Genomic DNA, 21,413 nt, shown 5'->3' with positions numbered 1-21,413 from the left:
AAAGTAGTGGTGTTCCTACTTCCTCTCTGGGATGATGAACGACTCCCAGCAGCAGCAGCAACAGCAGCAGCGGCAGCAGTAGGCGTAGCAATGCAGGATCCTCCGGAGGAATCCCGGATAGGAGAGTCAGTCATGCCAGTGATATGGCCTGCAGGACTACTTCCGATCCTGACTAAGGAGGAAATTGACGAGGAGGGAGTTGACGGTGTGGTTTGCAGGCGCTTGGATACAACAGGACAACGGGATTTAGGTGTCCCTGGACTGCTTACGGTCTGAGCCAAAGTTTCTGAACTTGACAGTAACTTTTTATGAACGCGCTGCAGGTGCCGTATAAGGGAGGATGTTCCTAGGTGGTTGACGTCCCTACCCCTACTTATTTCACCTTTACATATGGTACATATGGCAAGACAGTTGTTGTCCGGATTTGGATAGAAATATTGCCAGACCAAAGAGGTGGAATGTTTGGTCTTCTGCCCAGGCATGACCGTGATGGGCTTTTTCATCCCACGGACAACAACTGTCTCCCCCGGAGCCTGATTTAAACAAACCACATCACCATCAGAATCCTCCTCGCCAACTTCCTCCTCAGCGCCAGCTACACCAGTATCCTCATCCTGTTGTACTTCAACAGTGACATCTTCAATTTGCATATCAGCAAGTGGACTGTGGGTGCTCCTTTCAGCACTTGCAGGGGGCGTGCAAATGGTGGAAAGAGCCACCTCTTCCCGTCCAGTGCTGGGAAGGTCAGGCATCGCAACCACCACCACACTTGGACTCTCTTTGGGGATTTGTGATATCTTCTTAGAAAGCACAGTTCTTCGCTGTGCTTTTGCCAGCTTAACTCTTTTGATTTTTTTAGTGGGAGGAGTGCTTCCATCGTCATGTGAAGCTGAACCACTAGTCATGAACATACTAGGGATCGACCTTAGCCGTTCCTTGCCACTCCGTGTCGTAAATGGCATATTGGCAAGTTTACGTTTCTCTTCAGCTGATTTAAATGTCTTTTTCAAGGTCATTTTCCTGAACTTTGCCATTTGGGATTGTATGTGCCCTCTACTATGACATTGGGCATCGGCCTTGGCAGACGACGTTGATGGCATGTTATCGTCTATGTCATGACTAGTGGCAGCAGCTTCAGCACTAGGAGGAAGTGGTTCTTGATCTTTCTCTATTTTATTTTTATCGGAGAAAGTTTGGTCCTCCATTTATGTTATATCGATTTGATATATACGTGCGGCTAAACACAGAAAATAAATTTTTTTTTGGTTTGGACTGGAGTGTACTTTGGGGGTTACAGCACCCTTTAACGGTCAAGCCAGCCGGCCCTTTACTTATGACACAGGCGCACGCTTGGCACTACTTTGTTGATGCACGTGCGGCTACTGCGCACACAATTCACAAACACAGAAAATAATTTTTTTTTGGTTTGGACTGGAGTGTACTTTCGGGGGTTACAGCACCCTTTAACGGTCAAGCCAGCCGGCCCTTTACTTATGACACAGGCGCACGCTTGGCACTACTTTGTTGATGCACGTGCGGCTACTGCGCACACAATTCACAAACACAGAAAATAATTTTTTTTTAGGTTTGGACTGGAGTGTACTTTCGGGGGTTACAGCACCCTTAACGGTCAAGCCAGCCGGCCCTTTACTTATGACACAGGCGCACGCTTGGCACTACTTTGTTGATGCACGTGCGGCTACTGCGCACACAATTCACAAACACAGAAAATAATTTTTTTTTTGGTTTGGACTGGAGTGTACTTTCGGGGGTTACAGCACCCTTAACGGTCAAGCCAGCCGGCCCTTTACTTATGACACAGGCGCACGCTTGGCACTACTTTGTTGATGCACGTGCGGCTACTGCGCACACAATTCACAAACACAGAAAATAATTTTTTTTTTGGTTTGGACTGGAGTGTACTTTCGGGAGTTACAGCACCCTTAACGGTCAAGCCAGCCGGCCCTTTACTTATGACACAGGCGCACGCTTGGCACTACTTTGTTGATGCACGTGCGGCTACTGCGCACACAATTCACAAACACAGAAAATAATTTTTTTTTGGTTTGGACTGGAGTGTACTTTCGGGGGTTACAGCACCCTTTAACGGTCAAGCCAGCCGGCCCTTTACTTATGACACAGGCGCACGCTTGGCACTACTTTGTTGATGCACGTGCGGCTACTGCGCACACAATTCACAAACACAGAAAATAATTTTTTTTTAGGTTTGGACTGGAGTGTACTTTCGGGGGTTACAGCACCCTTAACGGTCAAGCCAGCCGGCCCTTTACTTATGACACAGGCGCACGCTTGGCACTACTTTGTTGATGCACGTGCGGCTACTGCGCACACAATTCACAAACACAGAAAATAATTTTTTTTTTGGTTTGGACTGGAGTGTACTTTCGGGGGTTACAGCACCCTTAACGGTCAAGCCAGCCGGCCCTTTACTTATGACACAGGCGCACGCTTGGCACTACTTTGTTGATGCACGTGCGGCTACTGCGCACACAATTCACAAACACAGAAAATATATTATTTTTTTAGCACTTGGGGGGAGCACCCCTGATGGACAGAGCACCCCCTGGACAACACTACAGCACCCCTTTAGGACTGGGACACTGCACAGGACTTTGGAACTGACTGCACAACACAGTCCAGCCAGCCCCTATGGACTTTGAAGTAGTGGACACAGCCCCTATTAACAACAGCAGCACAGCACAACACAGCCAGCCCCTATGGACTTTGAAGTAGTGGACAACAGCAGCACTACACTACACTACACTACACAGCACTAACTCCCACCCTCCCTCTTCACTGTCCACAGCCGAGTGAGAAAATGGCGCCGACGCGGGTACCTTATATAGGATCCAAAACCCGCGAGACTCGGAAGGCGGGATGATGACGTTTTGCCTCGATGTCAGATCCGAGTCAGGCGGGAAAAGTCGAGCCTGACTCGGATCGGACTCGGATCGGGGGGGCTCGGGGGGGTTCGGATTTCAGAAATCCGAACCCGCTCACCCCTAATATATATATATATATATATATATATTTTAATATAATATACAGAATATATATATATATATATATATATCTCTCCGCAAAGTGGACGGCAGGGTAAGACTAGCAGCATAAAAAACAATCTAAGCACAGGTCTGTATGAGCCAACGTTTCAGGGAAGATTTCCTTTTATCAAGTCTTGATAAAAGGGAGTCTGCCCTGAAATGTTGACTCATACAGACCTGTGTCTGGATTGTTTTTTATGCTGCTAGTCTTAGAGTGCTGTCCACTTTGCGGGTATATACATTTTGGAAAGGCACCTAAGCAGATATGGAAGAGAGAGAGATAGAAGAGAGAGAGAGAGAGAGAGAGAGGGGCACTCACCACAAGAATGTCAACCCAAGGTGCCTGAACTGATATAATCCAAGGAATAAACATTCCAGGGGATTGCTATAAACATATAAGCTTATACTGTATATTTACAGAAGCAAAATTTCGGATGCCACATTTTAAAGCACTAAAAGCATCATTAGAAAACCTACATTTAGTCAAAATCACCCTTTAAGAATGCATTATATTCATGCCTTACAATTATTGAAGATGGTTACTAAGTTTGTAATTTTATACTATTTTCCTGAATCTTACCTCCACATAATAAGGCTGAATTAAAGTAATGATCAGAGTTTTCACAGGGTCTACAACTTTCGCCGGTTTGCAAATCTGAAAAACAGAAAAACTTAAATTTTTCAAGAAGGAATTATTTTCCCACAGTGAGGTTTTGATTTTGGACAACATACAATAGTTAGTCTACGTTTCAACAGGTTTAATTTGATGTTTTGTGTAAATGGGATGAAGTTGGCATCCTGATGGTCAGGATGCCAGCACTCAGAATGCCATGGCTGGAATCCCAACAACAGTTAGAATCCTGGCTCCAAGATCCTGACCGCTGCCATCGTGATGGTAGGTATTAGGGTTAGGTTTACGGTTAGCCTGCGGGGGGGGGGGTGGGTTAGGTTTAGGCTGCAGGGGGTACGGTTAGGTTTAGGGGTAGGGTTAGAGTACTTACGCTCAGTGGTTGAGACAAAATATTAATCAGCATGGGCCACACCAAGATTGTGGCACCAAGAGGAAGAGTCCAAATCAAAATAAGTATGGCACCAAGAGGAAGAGACCAAATCAAAATACACCAAGGTGCCTGCACCCAGAGCACAGATGGATGCCAGAGGAACCCAGAGATCGAGACACATCAGCAGCTGGTCATCAAACCCCAGCTAAGAGAAACTCACAGAGCAGTGTGACAGTACCTCCCTTTTAAGGGTGGGGTCTGGACACCCAAAGAGAAGATGGAATCTCTTCAACAGTATAGGAGTATTGAATTTAAATGCATTGATCGTGGATCGCTCCTCTGGGCCAAATCTCTTTCAATTGATGAGAAACTCTAATTTTTAATGAGACACTGGAATTCATGATTTGTAGGATATCAAACTCTTCATATTCTTAGTTCTGGATTCCTGAAGAATTCTGAACAGGTTTAGAGAGGCAGTTTAAAATGTATGGTTTGCTATATGGAAGGTATTGGGTACCAGATGTGTTGGAGGAAGTTGAAGCTGGTAATCCATGGGATTGATGATCAAAATAATCTTATAGGGTCCAATGTATCTAGGGGCCAACTTAAAAAAATCTGCAAAAAAATTATACTTTTTGGAGGCTTATTAGAGATTCTACCTAACTGTATTCCAAATTTCTGTAAAACTCTCAAACTGTTTCTGCAGTAAGCACATCAATACTTGGTGATGAGGATAGATGAGAATGAGTTGGGCATTTTCCAGAAACTCTTTTTTATTGGTTCATTTTGGATGCAGTATAATAATGGTTATGGGCAAACATGGCCCAGGGAAGCAGATCCACCCAATCAATTTGAATGGCTGAAATGTACATCCTTAGAAAGGATTCTAGATCTTGGTTGATGCACTGGGTCTGCCCATTGGACTGAGGATGGTAGGCTGTGAAAACATTTTGAGGAATCTTAAGATTCTTACATAATGCCCTCCAAAACTTGACTACAAATTGCACACCCCAATAACATGCGATTTTTTGGGGACAACTAGGTAGCCAAAAAATCTCTTTGACAAACAGTTGAACTAGGAACCACCTATAAAATTGTTCCTTGCTTTCCTGTTCCTCTAACATTGCCTGAAGAGCCCATGCAAATAGGAAGGTTACTGTATATCTTTGTTCAGGAATAATCTGTCTGTATTGCAAGGAATCAGGACAACTCCTTGCTTCCTGTTCTAAATGTGTATGAAATAAGAAGGTTTAACTGATTCAGGAGGAGCTTATAATAGGCGCAGTTTGATTGTAAAAGGGCTTTCTGTAAGATGGTTTTTTGATAGCCTTTTCTGATTCCAGAATATTAGTAGCTTGATCTGAGAAGTACCTTTCATTTGAGAAATGTATTTTGATCCTAATAAATTGATCCTTTGGTATACAAAATTTCCAAGGACCATCATGGTTGTTGGTATAGTTCAACAATCCATTGGACTCTACAAAAGGTTTTTTTAACAATATTATTTTGAATTCTGAGGGCAATAGTCATAAAATCAATTACAGTAGGATGCCAAGTGCTATTGGATATAAAACAATAATTATTAGAATTTAGGCGCTCTAAAAAAAGTGTAACTGATTGTATATCACCTACCCAAATAAAAAAAAATTCTAAGTATCTGCCATTGGAGAAGGGTCCATTCCATACTTACTCATTTTCAAATTAACCCATATATAGATTGGCAAAACCTGGAGTAAACTTGGGCCCCATGGCAAAACTGTGGGTCGGTAAATAACAGGTGCCATCAAACACAAACATTAAAAAATTAACAATAAGCCAATCATAATGCAACAGCCACCATTACATGGCCATAACTATATAATTGTCCCACATGTCCTGTTTTACAATCATTCCTCTGGTAGTATGAAAGTAGAATCCTCTTATAATGACTGTATGTCTCCTACACGGCTACACTCACAAAGATGTGCAGTGTTACATTTGTAAACAGTACAATTTTATAATTTCCCTGACAGTTTTTACAGATCCTATAGCATAATACCTGTCTTTACTAGCTATATTACAGTGTATAGCTTTGCAGGTGTCATTTACATGACACATATTGGAATAGTGATATATTGTAGTGAGATTTGTTATGGTCTGTCTGCAGCTGTTATCAAGTAAATAACAACAAAAAAAGATTGCTGCGCTGACACAACCTATAAGAACACAAGATGAGTAGAATTACCAATATAAAGTAATTTATTAACATAAAAAATGCACATAATTGTTAGCATAACATCAGACTGTCTATTGTAGTAAATGTTAGTATCATAAAAACCTACTGTATATTAAAACATGAACCACAATTCATCTGAACAGACTTGCTACAAACATGTACAGTAGCTGTTAGAAACATTGTATCAACTTGGTTTTTCTTTTGATATTATTCATACTATTTTTTTATTTTAGATTAGGTTCTAGCAAATGCCCCTGAAAATTGTCTTTTTTTTAAACTCCTATTTTTTTATATTTTCACAAATACCACTTCTCTGTTTGATATTATAGGTGGAGTCTCCCATATCCAAAATGCTTGAGACGAGGGTTATTTTGGATATCGGAATATTCTGTATTTTAGAATATTTGCATACCATAATGAAATGTCTTGGGAATGGGACCCAAATCTAAACACAGAGTGCATTTATGTTTTATAAACACCTTATACACACAGCCTGCAGGTAATTTTATACAATATTTTCAATTATTTTGTGGCTCAAACAAAGTTTGTGTGCATACATAAAATTAATTTAAGTTTCTTATAGACCTTATACACAAAGCCTGAAGGTAATTTTATACAATATTCTTAAGAGTTTTGTGCCTTAAACAAAGTTTGTGTACATTGATCCATCAAAATCAAAAGTTTCATTATCTCAGTCAAGCTAAAAAAATTCTGTATTTTGGAATATTCCATATTTCAGAATATTTGGCTATGGGAGACTCAACCTGTATAGGACTAAAATTTATTTGAACTTCCTTCCATAATTATCTGTCTTTTAAATGTCTAATTTTTCTAAAATAAAGAATACAGTAGTGGTGATTTAAATAATTGGAATAAAATTTATAATGACTACATCCCTTACTTATCTGTTATACATGTCCATTTTATAATCCGATAAATATCTTATTTGCTTTGGTTGATATGATAATTCTTTATAATATTTTATATTAATTGTGACAAAACATAATAAAAAAAATAGCTAGTTTAAAAATGTTAAAATTATTTTTTATTTGTAAATCTTTTGTAGCATGTAACTTAGAGGGAGTGATTCAATTAGAAGTGAGTGTTGTGTTATGACCTTTTGCAAATAAACTGATGGCAAGCTACTGCATAAATACTCAGGCTATACAGTAGAGAGGAGATGGAGCGTTTATATTCTAATCTTATTCTGCATTCATTCTTTTGATTTTATTTTTCAATTCTTTGAAAGTCACCTAATTTTAAAGACTCAAGATAGTTATTTTAGCAACATAGAAAATAGGTAACAAAATACATGGAGCTAGATATGTTGTAAACAATTTGAATTATTTGTTTGCTTTCTATTCCATTAGATTTTGTAGTAATGACCCCATAGTCTTAACAGAACTGTTATATCAGCACCAAGTCATCCTATAAAGTTGCCTGACTAATGTGACACAAACTCCTTTTTCAAATAAAATAGCAGTCTTAATGCCAGCCCTTACATAACCCTAATGTAAATGCAAGTCCCACAGCCATACCTCACAATGGGAAAGGATTCATGGCTGGCGGCGTGACCAGAACTTTGTGGGCAACATTTTGAAGGGGTTCAGCATGGGGTTTGGGTGGATCATGGGCAGGAATAATTTTATGTTGATATTTGTTTTGCGTGTTGTGAGATAAAGTTGGGGCTTCAGTGTCTTTTCCTTTGTCAGCTGATAATGTGGCAGCTTATATAATATATAAAATTGATTAGAATGAGTCTTTTTGTGGCTTGTATTGTTTTGTTTATACAAGTATACAAGAGCTGGTATCTTACCCTGACACGATTTTTCAGAAGTACAATAACAGCCGCATTTATCAAACCAATCTGTGAAAGAGAAAAGAATATGAACTTGCATTATTTACAATAGTCTAACCTCTAAACTGATATTACCAATACAGATAATCTATTGTCACTGCCATTCTATATCATTATACTTCATGTATAAAGTGCTAAATATAGTTATATACCACGGTGCTGTACAATTGGCAGAAATATGAACAGTAGCAGACATATATACATCTTATCTTTCTTATACTTACAACCGGCACATAGGGTAAACGGGGACCAGTCTGTGACACCATTACAATCTAAAAGTGGAAGTAATACATGTGGGACATAACGATTGAGGTTAGCATTTGCGAATTAGGAACCTATTGAGTAGATCTCATGAAGAGTTGGGTCATGAAGGATTGAAAGATGACATGTGCAAAAATTGTCCAAGGCACCGTTTATCAAAATTACAGTGTTCAGCTAACGTCCTCTTAATCCTTGTCAAGAACATTTTTCTCTGTAACAATAATGACTATTGTGATTATTCTGTTTATTGGACAAATGTTTGTACAACGCAATAAAAATTATTATAAAAAAAATAAAGATGAGATGTGCTCCAGGGAGTTCATATGGAGAATCAAAACACAAATCTTGTTTTGAAAACAGGAATAAAAAGGTTTAATCTGCTCCACTTCAATTATAAAGGCTTTATAGTAGTGTTTGCTGGTGCTAGCTAAATGGGATTCTTTGCTGAAGTGGTAACTATAAAGTGGATTGTGTACAAATCACCACAGGACTCTGGAGAGCTGCAGTCATGCTGAGCAATAGCTGCAGACTTCCTGAATAACAAGTGGATGGCAGTGATGCAACTTCTGCCATCCACATTAAAGCAATGCAGCATATTTGTACATCCTCCTTTTCAAACATAACAAAAACAACAAACGTGTCTGGGTGTAAGACAGTGTAACAGATGTTGGATGCAGGTAATGTGTGCAACAAAAAATAAACATAAACTGGACACTGGGAGATTAAGTAACATAGTCCTAGAATTTTGAATTAGGCCTTGAAGTCCTCCCAGATTTAGTGACAAAGAAAGGGGCTAATAGTAAGGCCGGTGTCCGAATTGGCTCACTATTGGGCAAGGGCATGGGACTGCCCTGCACACCAATAGGTGTTTCTTCATGGGATTAATAGTCCATGATGATTGGTGTTCTGGCACTCTCAGTCAGTGTCAGATGAGGTGAAGGTTTTGGTTCACATACCCCTAGGAGGTGGGCTGTTACTCATACAAGGTACCGTCAGATTCACCATATTGGTGTTGGGCCTGTTGGTAGATCTCTGCACAGTCCCGGCACATCAGAGCCATCCTTATAACATTTATCTAGCAGGTGCTTTGCAGAACATACTGCTCTTTCTGCTAGTTCTTTGGACTGAGGATAGCAAGGACTGCTGGTGATGTGAGATCTCCCATTCACTGGTGAATGTCTGGAAGTCACCACTCATGAACTGCATGACATTGTCAGTAAGTAGCTTGTGTGGTATGCCATGTGCAGAAAAGTGTCTTTCCATTTGGTTGTAGACTGTGGCACTTGTCAGTTTCTATCTATCTCGAACCAACTGGAAAATGAATCCACAAACACAAGGTGCTCTTTCCCCCTCCATTCAAAGAGTTCTGCAGAAACCATGGACCAAGGGAGGTCAAGAATCTCATGACAAGTGAGTGGTTCCTTGGCATGATGGACCCCCTAAAGCATTCAGGGGTGGGGGGCAAGTATAGACAACCTGCTCAATGTCAGCAGCCATAGAAGGCTAAAACAGGGCATCCTTAGCCCACCATATGGTAACCTCACACCCTGGGTGCCCCTGGTGGGACTGCTGAGCATAGAAGAAATGAAGGGCATGAGGTATCACTAAATGCTGACCATGCAAGAGGATGTTATCTGAGAGGGTCATATCATTGCAGAAGACAAAGATAGACTTGAGGTTATGAGGCAGTTCCTTGGAGGAAGAATGCCAGCCATACAGGACAACATGAGACAACCATTGGCAGAGGTTATCCCTTAGTGTGGAATCACAGAGCTTCTCCATGGGCCTGGATGAGAGGACATCCAACTCCATAACATCAGCATCAGGGACACCTGAGTAAGGAAACTGAGCATGTTATAAGGCATCAGCAACATGAAGGTCTTTGCCATGTGTGTATATCACATCCAGAGGGTACATTTGGAGCTTGAGCATGAAACGTTGGAATTTATGCAGAGGCAGTATGCAGGTGTTTGCCAAGAATGGTGAACAGGGGTTGGTGGTCTGCCTCAACCACCACCGGACATCCATAAATGAACTCATGCAAAAGACTAGAGCCAACAGTTCCTTTTCAATTTGAGTGTAAAGCGAGGGCCCTGAAAGCAAAACCGATGAGTTTGTTATGGCAGATAGTACCAAGACCATGTTGGGAGGCATCAACAGAGATCACAACAGTAACATTTAAATTAAAAATTTGGATAACAGGGCTGGAAGTGAGCATAATTTGGAGGTGAGAAATAGCAGCAGCATGGCAGTCCAACCAACATTATTCAACATCGGATCCAGGCTGTGACCTCAGTGTAGTGTGACAAATATTTAGAAAGGTAGTTGGTCGTACCTATAAAATGCTACAGACTCAACTTATCTGAGAGGGTAGGCATGTGCTGGATAGCCTGTGTTGTGGTAGGATTCAGTTTAACACCCACTGAAGTTGGTGGGCAACAGATTATTATTATTATTATCCTTTATTTATATGGCGCCACAAGTGTTCCGCAGCGCCTTACATAGTACATAGATGGGACCTCATTTATTCTGAAACAACACTTATTAAGATTTTGCTGCATGTTGATTTCACAGTTTCTTTGGAGGACCATGTCATATTCTTCTATGGCGCTGCCCCAAACTAGGAAGTCATCCACAATGATATCACAAGAGTTACCCTTGAAGAGATGGTCCATGCAACATTGGAATACTTTAGTGCCAGTGCATATGCCATAGGGCATTTGGAGGAAGGCATACCTGCTCACAGTTGTCATGAACATGGTGAGCATGGATGATTCCTTGTCCAATGTGCTCTGCCAGAATCCACATTTGGCATCCAGAGTGGTAAATATCTTTGCATTCAGCTTATCTGCTGTTACTTGCTCCCCAGTTCTGAAGGGATGTTATTGGCCTCATCAAAGCATTGTTGAAAAGCACAGGGTCAATGAAGATGCGAACTGAACCATCTTTTTTTTTACTGCAGCAACCATAGCTGACACCCACAGGGTGGTTTCTACCACTGGAGCAATGATGCCCAATGTTATCATGCATTTTGACTCTGCAATTACTTTGTCTGTCTGTTTCATGGGCATGCATAAATTAGCCACTGTGAGTGCATACACAGCTCACTGAAAGCAATTAGATTCACAGTGTGAGAACAGTCAATAGGTGTTTTAGGGTTTGTGCGCTGGAGGAGGTCATGTGACATGACGTTACACTTGCCGCCAGTGTACGTTTTTATTTTGATGGTATTATTGGTCTCCTTATCTACTATTGTGGTAAATAGTTCACCCTTTTCTGCCCATATGCAGCAAACATGGCTCAGGCATCTCAGTACATGAGGCTAATCTATGTGACCATAGGGTTACTCAGGAGCAGTAGCGGCTCCAGGCACAGGCAAGCCGGTCCGTCGCCCGGAGCGCCACTGTATCTGGAGGGCGCAGGAAATGCCCACCACCCTCCCAGTGGTAGAGGAAATATTTAAGCTCAGGGGGAGGGAGCGGAGGAGGGAAGTGGCAGCAACTGAATACGGCGCTGGGCGCAGCCCAGCCTAGCGACGGCCCTGCTCAGGAGGCCGATATCAAAGGATCTGCGACGCATGCTGCATCTTTGGATGCAGATGCATAGATTTGCAAAGCCGCAGGTGGGCGTCTTAATGCATTCCAAAGCGTCTGCGACATTTGCATAATTTCGCACAGTAGTTCCATACAAACTCTCAGCTGCAGTGGCATTAGCTAATTTAGCGTACACCTCTGATCAGACCCTATAACCTTAAAGATTTTATTTGTCCCTTTTTTGTGTGAGTAATGTTTATTTTTTTTGTGTTGAACCATATTTTCATAGTAACCAGTAAAATATATGTTTTAATAGTGACCTTTGAGTGCCGCTATATGAGAGTCATATGTCATATTTACGCATTAAAAAACAAAGCAAAATTTTGCTCTTAAAAGCTGGCTATGAGTTCAAGGCTATATGAGTCCTTAGAAATGCAACATGAACAGTGGAATTCAGTTTATTTTCAGATTATGGGGGAGATTTATTAATGCTGGGAGAGAGATAAAGTACTAACCAATCGGCTTCTGTCATGTTACAGGCTGTGTTTGAAAAATGACAGTTAGAAGCTGATAGGTTGGTACTTTATCTCTCTAGCTTTAATAAATCTCCCCATTTACTGTATGTATGTTTTTGTAGAAATAAGTTTTGTGCATTCAAGACATAACAAATGTGGGGGAAATGTGCAAATGGGAATAGACCACAAAAAAATAAATGAATAAAACATACGGAACAAAAGCAAATACAATTTTTCTGTGTAATGAAAAGCATCCTGTCAAAAACAAATGGTCAAATACAGCAAATTAAAATTTTGTGAGGATACGAACAGCTTAGGTAATGGGGAATTAAAATGCATTATGTATAATTGCTGATAAGTAATTGCTGCAATGCCATAATACCATATTTATAACGGGACACCTAAGTGACTATACCTACTGATTTTCATTAACATTGCAAATTTATAAATGATTTTTAATTCTATAATTTATTAGTATTTTTTTTTAAATAAAGCACAATAGGAAATTAACAGGATGAGGGTATACATTCACCATAGAGGCAGATGTTCTGACTGGCGCCACCCGAATAATACCAAACACAATAATACAATTAATACATTAAAAAGGGTTAGGTGTAGTCTCCTGCAGCCTGGGAGAATAAGGGACTTCCCCAAAAAGTCCCAAGGGGTTAAAGAGAGGTTTCTGGGAGTGAAGGAATGAACACCCCAGACATACAGTATGTGCTTCTATTATTTGGTTCAATAAAATTCATTATTTCAATATCCAATTGGCTGATCTTTACTATGCATTGATATTTCATTATCACATGAGTGAGAGATTCGATCTCCACTCTATGGGAATAATTCTGACCACAACTACAGCACAATCATTGCTGGTCTAACTAATTTCTGCTACTATTTCTTAGAGAAAATATACGTCATATCCAGCTCCGGAGAGACACACACAAACCTATATGTTCATCATGTCAACATTCAGAATGTTGACATGATCTGAATGCCAATATTGTGTCGACAGCTGATTTTAGCCAATGTTAGGGTTAAGTTTGGGGGTAGGCTGTCGTTAGGGATAGTTAAGATGTCTATATAAAACCGCATGGTCTACATGCTGCTTGTCGACCTTCACAATGTCGAAATTTTGGTAATGTTGACATGGAGAATGTGAACCTTCAGACCATGTGGATATTTTGTATCACAGTGATACTGTACATTCCTCATGTTATACCTGGGAGCATTGATGGACCTCCTACACAGACCAGTTTCTCTTCTTCGCAACTGTGGCATTCAGTAAATTTTTGCATCATTATACCTAAGAGAAAAAATATATAGATTATATCAAGATATTGTACAATGTATAACATATTAAATGGAAAAAATATTATGTTATCCTTTCACAGGGTCTCATTTAATAAACCCTTTCAATGAGCATTGTAAAATAATTTTTGCATGATTATTTCTGCATGGTCTACAAAGCAGGGCTGTAGCTAGGGTGGTGCGGCCGGTGTCACTGCACAGAGCGCCACTGTCCCGAGGGCGGAGGCCACCCACCACAGTCTGACATGACACATGCCAGCAGCCTTGCCCCTGCAATTCATTCCGCCCTCTCAAGAGTATCGGGTCTGGAGCCACAGTATATATATGTCACCGGCCTTAAAACAATCGTGGACCGGTGGCCAATCAAAAACAAGAGGGAAGCAGAGGCCAATTCTCATGAGAAAGTATCCCAGAAGAAAAAGTAGATGGCATTTTTGCTAGTGATTTTTTTCTAGGTAGTCAGTTGAGGTTGGGGGGAGGGGGGGGGGGGCACCAATGCTCTCTCTCACACAGGGCACCAAAATGTCTAGTTACTGCTCTGCTACAAAGCACACAAAGACCTTGAGGTTCGATTACATTGGGTTAACTCAAACCTCCAGTTGTCCTTACACAGAGTGTAAGAGTGTATAAGGACAGATCTGTAAGTGAAATATAAGTGTACACCTCATCAATTTGTGTACCCAGGTCATCCACTGATTAATTACATTTGTGGATAAGTAGACAGGACTTCAAAATGTACTTTTTACAAAGATACAACTTTTTGGAACCTAAAAGGCGCTTCATTAAGGGAAAAGGACTTAATGGAATGTTGGGCATTTCTTATTGGCATCATAGAACTTGAAGTCAATAGGAATTCCTGACATTTGTTGAGAACTGTATCAATAGTACAGTGTTCAGGACATTTAATAGAACTTCTTGATAAAATACCATAGGTATGAAGGTAAACAGTCTTCCTACAGTATATTGACTAATTGATCATGAGAAGCAAAGGGTGAGGACTACTGGAAATTTGTTAGAAACTTTACTATGGAGATTAAGGAAAGAGAAACTATTTGACCACTTTACCAGGGTTTCGGCCTTTGGTGTTTATGTAACATACTGGGACTTCAAAATGGAAGAAAATGTCATAAAACATGTTAGACATGTCAGAGGACGTAATAGGGCTAATTGGGTTCTGCAGTGTGGGAAATAAGGAGAACTTCCTGAAACGGGAAAAAAGTTATATGATGAATTCATGAACATGCTGAATTCTTGCCCATAGCAGAGAGAACTGGGTAGACCTTCCACTGCATGTGTGCGGAGTCCGCAGACAGATATAGTCAGAGCTCCAGTCTAGCATGTGTCTTTTTTATCCCACTTACTATAGCTCATGCTTCAGTGCACCTGACAATAACTCCTCCTGCATTGGACTCTGAAGACCATCAGAAAGCTAAACCAAGAGGCAGATTCATGGCAGGGAAAAAGAGAAGTAGTATTTGCTCAAGCAAGATGCCGGTGGCAGGAGAGAGTGAAAACACTTAAAAATATATTTATTAACCCTTTAGCTTTGGTGTCCAGCAAAAAGATCCCTGACTTTGATTCCAGCTCTGTTTAACCCCTCGGCTACCAGCAACTGGAATCCTACCCTGCATTTATACAGTAGCAGTCTCTGAGCTGTAATATCTGTGACAGTACTCGGGGCCTGACTCAGAGGAGCATGCAATGCAAGTAGATAAGCGATTATTTGCAACCGCTCATGCACGGAAAATCTGGAAAACCTACGATGAATGAGTTACACTGAGTGTACACGCAACATTGCAAGTGGGGCAGATGGTATCAGATATGGGGCGGGAAAGTGATGGGCTTTTCTGGGTGGTTACTTGGAGAGGGCCAGTAGACCACCTCTGAATCAGGCCCTCAGTGTGATCCACATGTAATTAATTAGTGGATGACCTGGGTAAACAATGTGATGAGGTGTGCACTTATATTTCACTTACTGTATTAGCCATGACTTGGATTGGACTCAGAATAGAATGTTCCCCTTCATGTAGGTCTGTATGAGATATAACAAGGTAATACATGGCAATCTACTAGAGACAATGTGGAAATCTAAATGCAAAGTAATGTATGCATTGTGACCTCACAGGGGGCCTGATTCAGTACGGATTGCAACTGCGATCGTGGCTGCGATTACGCACGCACTCTCACTGCAAAGATATGCTAATCCAGTGATCACTAATGCAGGACAACATAAGGACACCCACCTTAACTTACACACATCCGTAATACCTTGCAAGACTGTGAAAACATCGGTAACATCGAGTACCATCGGAGCCTCACGCACACTTGCACAAGGTCTGACCTTGCTCAGGAATTGCTAACCGCATCACACGCAGTGAAAGCCCAAGCTGCATATACCATCGTAGTGGCTAATTTATGCAAGCCCCTGTAACGGCGTTCAAACACACTGGCACACCTGCGTTTCGCCAACCACTACCCCGTCACCACCCCCAAATAGCATTCCTGTCAATCACTTTGCGATGGGTCTGCGTAGTCACTGCGATCACAGTCCCGATCTCAGCGGAGTGTTCGCGCACACGCACTGCGATGCATGCACAGAAGGCAACAATCGGCCGATTGCTGGAGTAATCGCAGTTGTGATCCTTGCTGAATCAGGCCCAGAGAGCCCAGCCGGCAATGAGCCTGACATTCTGAAAAAAGTGGTGCTGGAATTATTTGGGCTATGGGATATGTTAGAAACAGACATAACTGGAGCTGTCCCACTCTCTTGCATCTGATTGTGCCATTTCTCCTATGCCAGAGTTCATTTGGCCATTGCATTATGATGCAAATTAAAAGTTTAGAAAGGTAGACTTACCACAATTAACTTCACCTAGGAAAAAAACACAAAAATGGTTACAGAAATCAGCTCAGTGATCAGCTAACCTTTGACTGTGTGTATTTTGTTACTATAATACTGTTGCAGGCAAAAATACATAATTAGATACAGTTCTCTGGCTTTAGAGGTTGATTCTTATTGTGCCCCGAAAGTAAGCCTAAATATTCTGTTACAAAACTTGTATTGTGTCTCATAGATCTCAAGATACATCCAACTCAAAGCATAGAGGTATTTCTAAGTCAGGCATACAAATGTATATTAACAGTATTAGCACTAAATGCAAAATATACATATTTCATATAAAATGTTATGCAAAAGACATATGAGTTATGCAAACAGACTTGATGGTCTAGCACAGTGGTTGTCAACTCGGTCCTCAGTCAGGACCCAACACAGGTCACATTTTGCAGATCACCCAGCAGGTGCACAGGTGTAATCATTACTCACTGACACATTTTTAAAGATCCACAAATGTAGCTAATTATTTCACTTGTGATTCTGTAAGGAGATCTGGAAAACATGCACTGTTGGGGTCCTGAGGACCGATTTTGAAAATCTGTGCTCTAGACCAGGGATTCCCAACCACGGTCCTCAAGGCACACTAACAGTCCAGGTTTTTAGGATAGCCATAGTTGAGCACAGGTGACTTAATTAGTACCTTAGTTATTTGATTTAACCATCTGTGCTTCATCATGGATATCACTAAAACCAGGACTGTTAGTGTGCCTTGAGGACTGAGGTTGGGAATCACTGCTCTAGACAGAGGGTCTGATACAGAGATGTATGCTATGCTGATATTTACAGGGTTGAGCGATTATCATTAAACCGCACATGCGTCTAAGTCACACTGCACTTGTGTCAATGTACATTACCATAGTCGCTCACTGTGACTTTTTACTTGCAGTGTGATAGAAGTGGTAGCAAGGAACGCAGGCATGTCGCGAGCATTTTGGGGGGCATGTCACGTCCTGCGGCTGCGATCTGATACAGAAGAAAAATTGGTCCGGCGTCTGAGTTCCCATGTCCATTCTGAGTAGCCATAGGTTACGCAGAACTGCGATAATTGAATGGACCGATGCTGCGTCTTTGTACAGAGATGCTTGAATTTGCAAAGCTGCAGGTGGGCGTCTCAATACATTCCTCAGCTGCGTAGACAGACGCAGCAACAGCGGCAACAGCGTACAACTCTGAACCAGGCACTCTATTCACAAGGGTAAATGTACACATTAGTCCTATGGTCTGGCATTAGTATAGGTTAGTAAATCAGGTTTCCGCGGCTGTTTAGGGCCCGGCGGGTCCCAGGGGGCCCGCTGATAGGGTTATCTAATAGAGGCCTGCATTATAAATTACTAGCACCGGCTGACTGTCAGCACGTTTGACAGCAGCAGGATGCCACTCTGTCTGATGGCTCACTGTGTCCTCTCCTCTGCACTGTGTGCTGCGTGTGACGTCTTACGCACAGAGGAAAGGAGGAGCTGAGATGTAAGCTAGAAGGCAAGGTGGGTGTGACCAGAGAGGACACATTGTGGAAATAAAAGGTAAGCCCTGTGTCATCACCCCCCCCTCACGGCCAATCCTGTGGCCTCCCCTCTCCCCTCCTTGCGGCCGATCACCCCCCCCCCACAGCCCCCCTCTCCCCTCTCCTCACGCCCACCCTAGCTGAAACTATCCTCTGGTACATATATCCCTCTTTTATGTGCTTTCTAACCCAGCTCTGTTAACAGGTTGGTGGTGTAACCTAATTTCAAGACCTCTCACTTCCTGTTACTTCTTCCACCTCAACCTCCAAATACTGTACTTCCACTGATTAAACAGGGGGTCGGTTGCGAGGAGGGGCACTTATTGAAATAAAATAGCAGGAGTAGGTGTATTGTGTGAGTGGGGAGTGGGAACATGGTTAGGGGTAGTGTAGTGTGTGTAGGGAGGGGGAGTAGGGTTAGATGTAGTGTGTGCGGGAGAGGGAGCAGGTTTAGGGGTAGTGTAGAGAGTGGTAGCAGCAGGGTTAGGGGTAGTGTCATGTGAGCGGGAAGCAGGAGGAGGGTTAGGGGTAGTATAGTGTGTGCAGAGAGTGGGAGCAGGGTTAGGGGTAGTGTACTGTGAGCGGGAAGAGGGAGCATGGTTAGTGGTAGTGTGTGTGGAGGCAGCCAGAGCAGGGTTAGTGGTAGTAAGGTTAGGAGTAGTGTAGTTGGAGCTTGGAGCCAGAGCAGGGTAAGGGTAGTTTAGAGTGTGGTGGGAGCGGGAGTAGGGTTAGTGGTAGCATGCCTCCCAACATTTTAACCTCCCAAGGAATGGGACATAGCACTTGTGCAAAAGGGGTGGAGCCTACTGAAACCGGGGCGGAGCCTTGCGGCTTCCCCGTTTTCGCCACTTTGGGGGCATGCCCAGCACTCTCTGAGACACTGGGCAGCCCCGAGGCAGTCCGTTAACAAGAAAACAGATGCCGTATGCATGCGCACGGCAGCTGTTCTCCTCCTGCACACCCGCTGCTCTGCTGTGCAGAGCAGCGGTTTGTGCTCTCCCCAACTTCCCCCCACTGCGGGGCATGCGAGACAGTTGTGAGGTATGGTGGTGGTGCAGTGTAAGCAGAGAGCGGGAGCAGGGTTAGTGGTAGTGTAGTTTGTGCGGAGAGCGGGTCTTACCAAGCGGGTCTTACCAAGAACTATGTAAGATGTAACCCATCCTACTTGCTGGGTAGTAATCTTTATTGTTCAGCATGCAATCACCGTGTCGGGGTTCTCAGCGCTACTCAAAATGATGGAAAATGGCCATATTTTTCCGGCGTTTTGTGCATGTGCAGTGAGGAAATCGCTGGGAAATGGAGGCCATGGCATTTCCCCGGCAATCTGTACATGCGCAGTAGACTCTGGGCACACTCTGGTGCCCAGAGTCTACTGATGCTGCAGTGGCCGGACAGCCGCGTCAGTCATCTGCCGGCCGCCGGGGAGAGAGGAATGCACACAGGCCCCCTCCTCTCTTAAGATGCCCTTGACTGGGAGATTGTGTAATGAGGATATCATTGTAAAGACAATTTGTATTGGATTTTGTCTGCCTTTGTCATTGGTAACTCTAGCAGCAAAAAGCTGTGTTGTTGTACTTTCATTATAAATTATGATTTAAAAGTGAAAAGCTTCTTAAAAATGCCACTTAGAAACACTTTGTAGCTTTCACACTTTGTCAGAGGCCCTCATTCAGCAGTGCACAGGTCCTGCATGATCGTATACAGAGGGTCAGCTGACTGTCAGTGATTGACAGTCTTCTTGTGCCTGTTGGTGTGGACAGGGCTGCGACAGCCTTCATTTCCCAAAAAGGAGACATGTTGCCGCCGTTGGGGGCATAACATGAATGGACACTACTATGTGGTGTAATGTGAATAAGGGGTACTACTGTATGCCGTAACGTGAATAAGGGACACCACTGTGTGGTGTAATGTGACTAAGGGACACTACTGTGCAGTGTAATGTGACTAAGGGCCACTACTGTGTGGTGTAATGTGACTAAGGGCCACTACTGCGTGGTGTAATGTGACTAAGGGACACTACTGTGCAGTGTAATGTGACTAAGGGCCACTACTATGCAGTGTAATGTGACTAAGGGCCACTACTGCGTGGTGTAATGTGAGGGGCACTAATGTGTGGCATATTTTTAATTGGTGGTGCTATTGTGTGGTCACGGCCCTTCCCAGCGAGATCACGCCTGTGTTTTTGGGGGGGTTTCGGCGCATGGCTTTGGCGCACGCTCTCCCTTCTTTAATTGTGGATGGGGGCACCAATGCTCTTTATGTACACAGGGCACCTAAATGTGTAATTATGGTTTTGCTTTGGTGTGCACAGATGTGTCTTCCTCTGTATTCAGCGCCCCTGCCCTAAAAAAATCCTACAGTGACCACTATCTAATCCTCTACAATTGCTAAACTAGGGTCTTGGTGAATTGGGAACATTTTTAGAAAGCTGAGTATAAGGAAGAAAGATGACAAATAATGTAAAGGGAATAAATTGGAAACAAAAATACAGTGTTAGGGATTGTTTGAGGAAGGGGAGTCCCAAACTGGTGTCTTGCTTAGGGCCCCATGAGGTCTAAATCCGCCTCTGGGCCTACTCAGTCCCCTCACTGTAGTCTGAGCAACGGGTTTTGTACTTTCTCTTGTTAAAACTGTTTGTTACTCAGTTGGATTCATTGACTGACTGGTCATTTTCAAAATCTAAATCTAATGGAATTTCAACAAATGGAAATCCAGATAGCAGGTGCAAATACACTCTGCATAAACCAGGGCACAGATACTATCAATGTGGTCTAGGAAACCTCTGTGAGGTGTGTAGGGCTCTGCACATGGGCACGAGATTGGAAGTCTATGAAGCTAATTGCAAAGTTACAGGTACAGCACTTCCCATCCAAAAGCATTGAATCAACACATGGTTCATTTTAGGAGCTGATATTCACTTCTGAAGAACAAAATTGAAACGCACTGAGCGTGATGGGACCTGATTATCCATTTGTTGCCAATTCCATAATCAGAAAAATACCATCCAGAAACGGGAGTCATCCTCGCAGTACTCCTGTCTGAGACCTGCACTTACTATTCATGGAGGCTCCTTTTCTTTGCTGGATCTGGTAGTAGCTCTGGTATCGTAGAGCCTAATTCAGATATTTATGTAGTTCTCTGATGTTTGCAGATCTGCGCATATGCAGAAGCCGCACTGCGCAGGTGAAAATCACTTTCTGCGACATCTGTCTCAGCACCCCAAAGCCACAGGATGATGGACATGTTGCTGGCACTTG

General features: G+C 42.5%; 1 protein-coding gene across 1 annotated transcript in view; it reads right to left on the bottom strand.

Annotated features, from left to right (window-relative positions):
• The window catches only part of IZUMO1 (izumo sperm-oocyte fusion 1), an 88,944-nt gene that overhangs the window by 28,407 nt on the left and 39,124 nt on the right, over positions 1–21,413 (bottom strand). The window contains exons 5-8 of the mRNA XM_088444475.1: positions 16,617–16,631; positions 13,671–13,754; positions 8,098–8,148; positions 3,646–3,720 (exon numbers count right to left, since the gene is read on the bottom strand). Coding sequence (XP_088300601.1) covers positions 3,646–3,720; positions 8,098–8,148; positions 13,671–13,754; positions 16,617–16,631 — 225 coding nt within the window. The remainder of the gene's footprint in view (positions 1–3,645; positions 3,721–8,097; positions 8,149–13,670; positions 13,755–16,616; positions 16,632–21,413) is intronic.

The sequence above is a fragment of the Taudactylus pleione genome, unplaced genomic scaffold, assembly GCF_031769625.1.
Source record: "Taudactylus pleione unplaced genomic scaffold, aTauple2 ptg000366l, whole genome shotgun sequence".
Lineage (NCBI taxonomy): Eukaryota > Metazoa > Chordata > Amphibia > Anura > Myobatrachidae > Taudactylus > Taudactylus pleione.
Note: the sequence above shows the minus strand (reverse complement) of the source record. Positions and strands in the feature narration are given on the sequence as shown.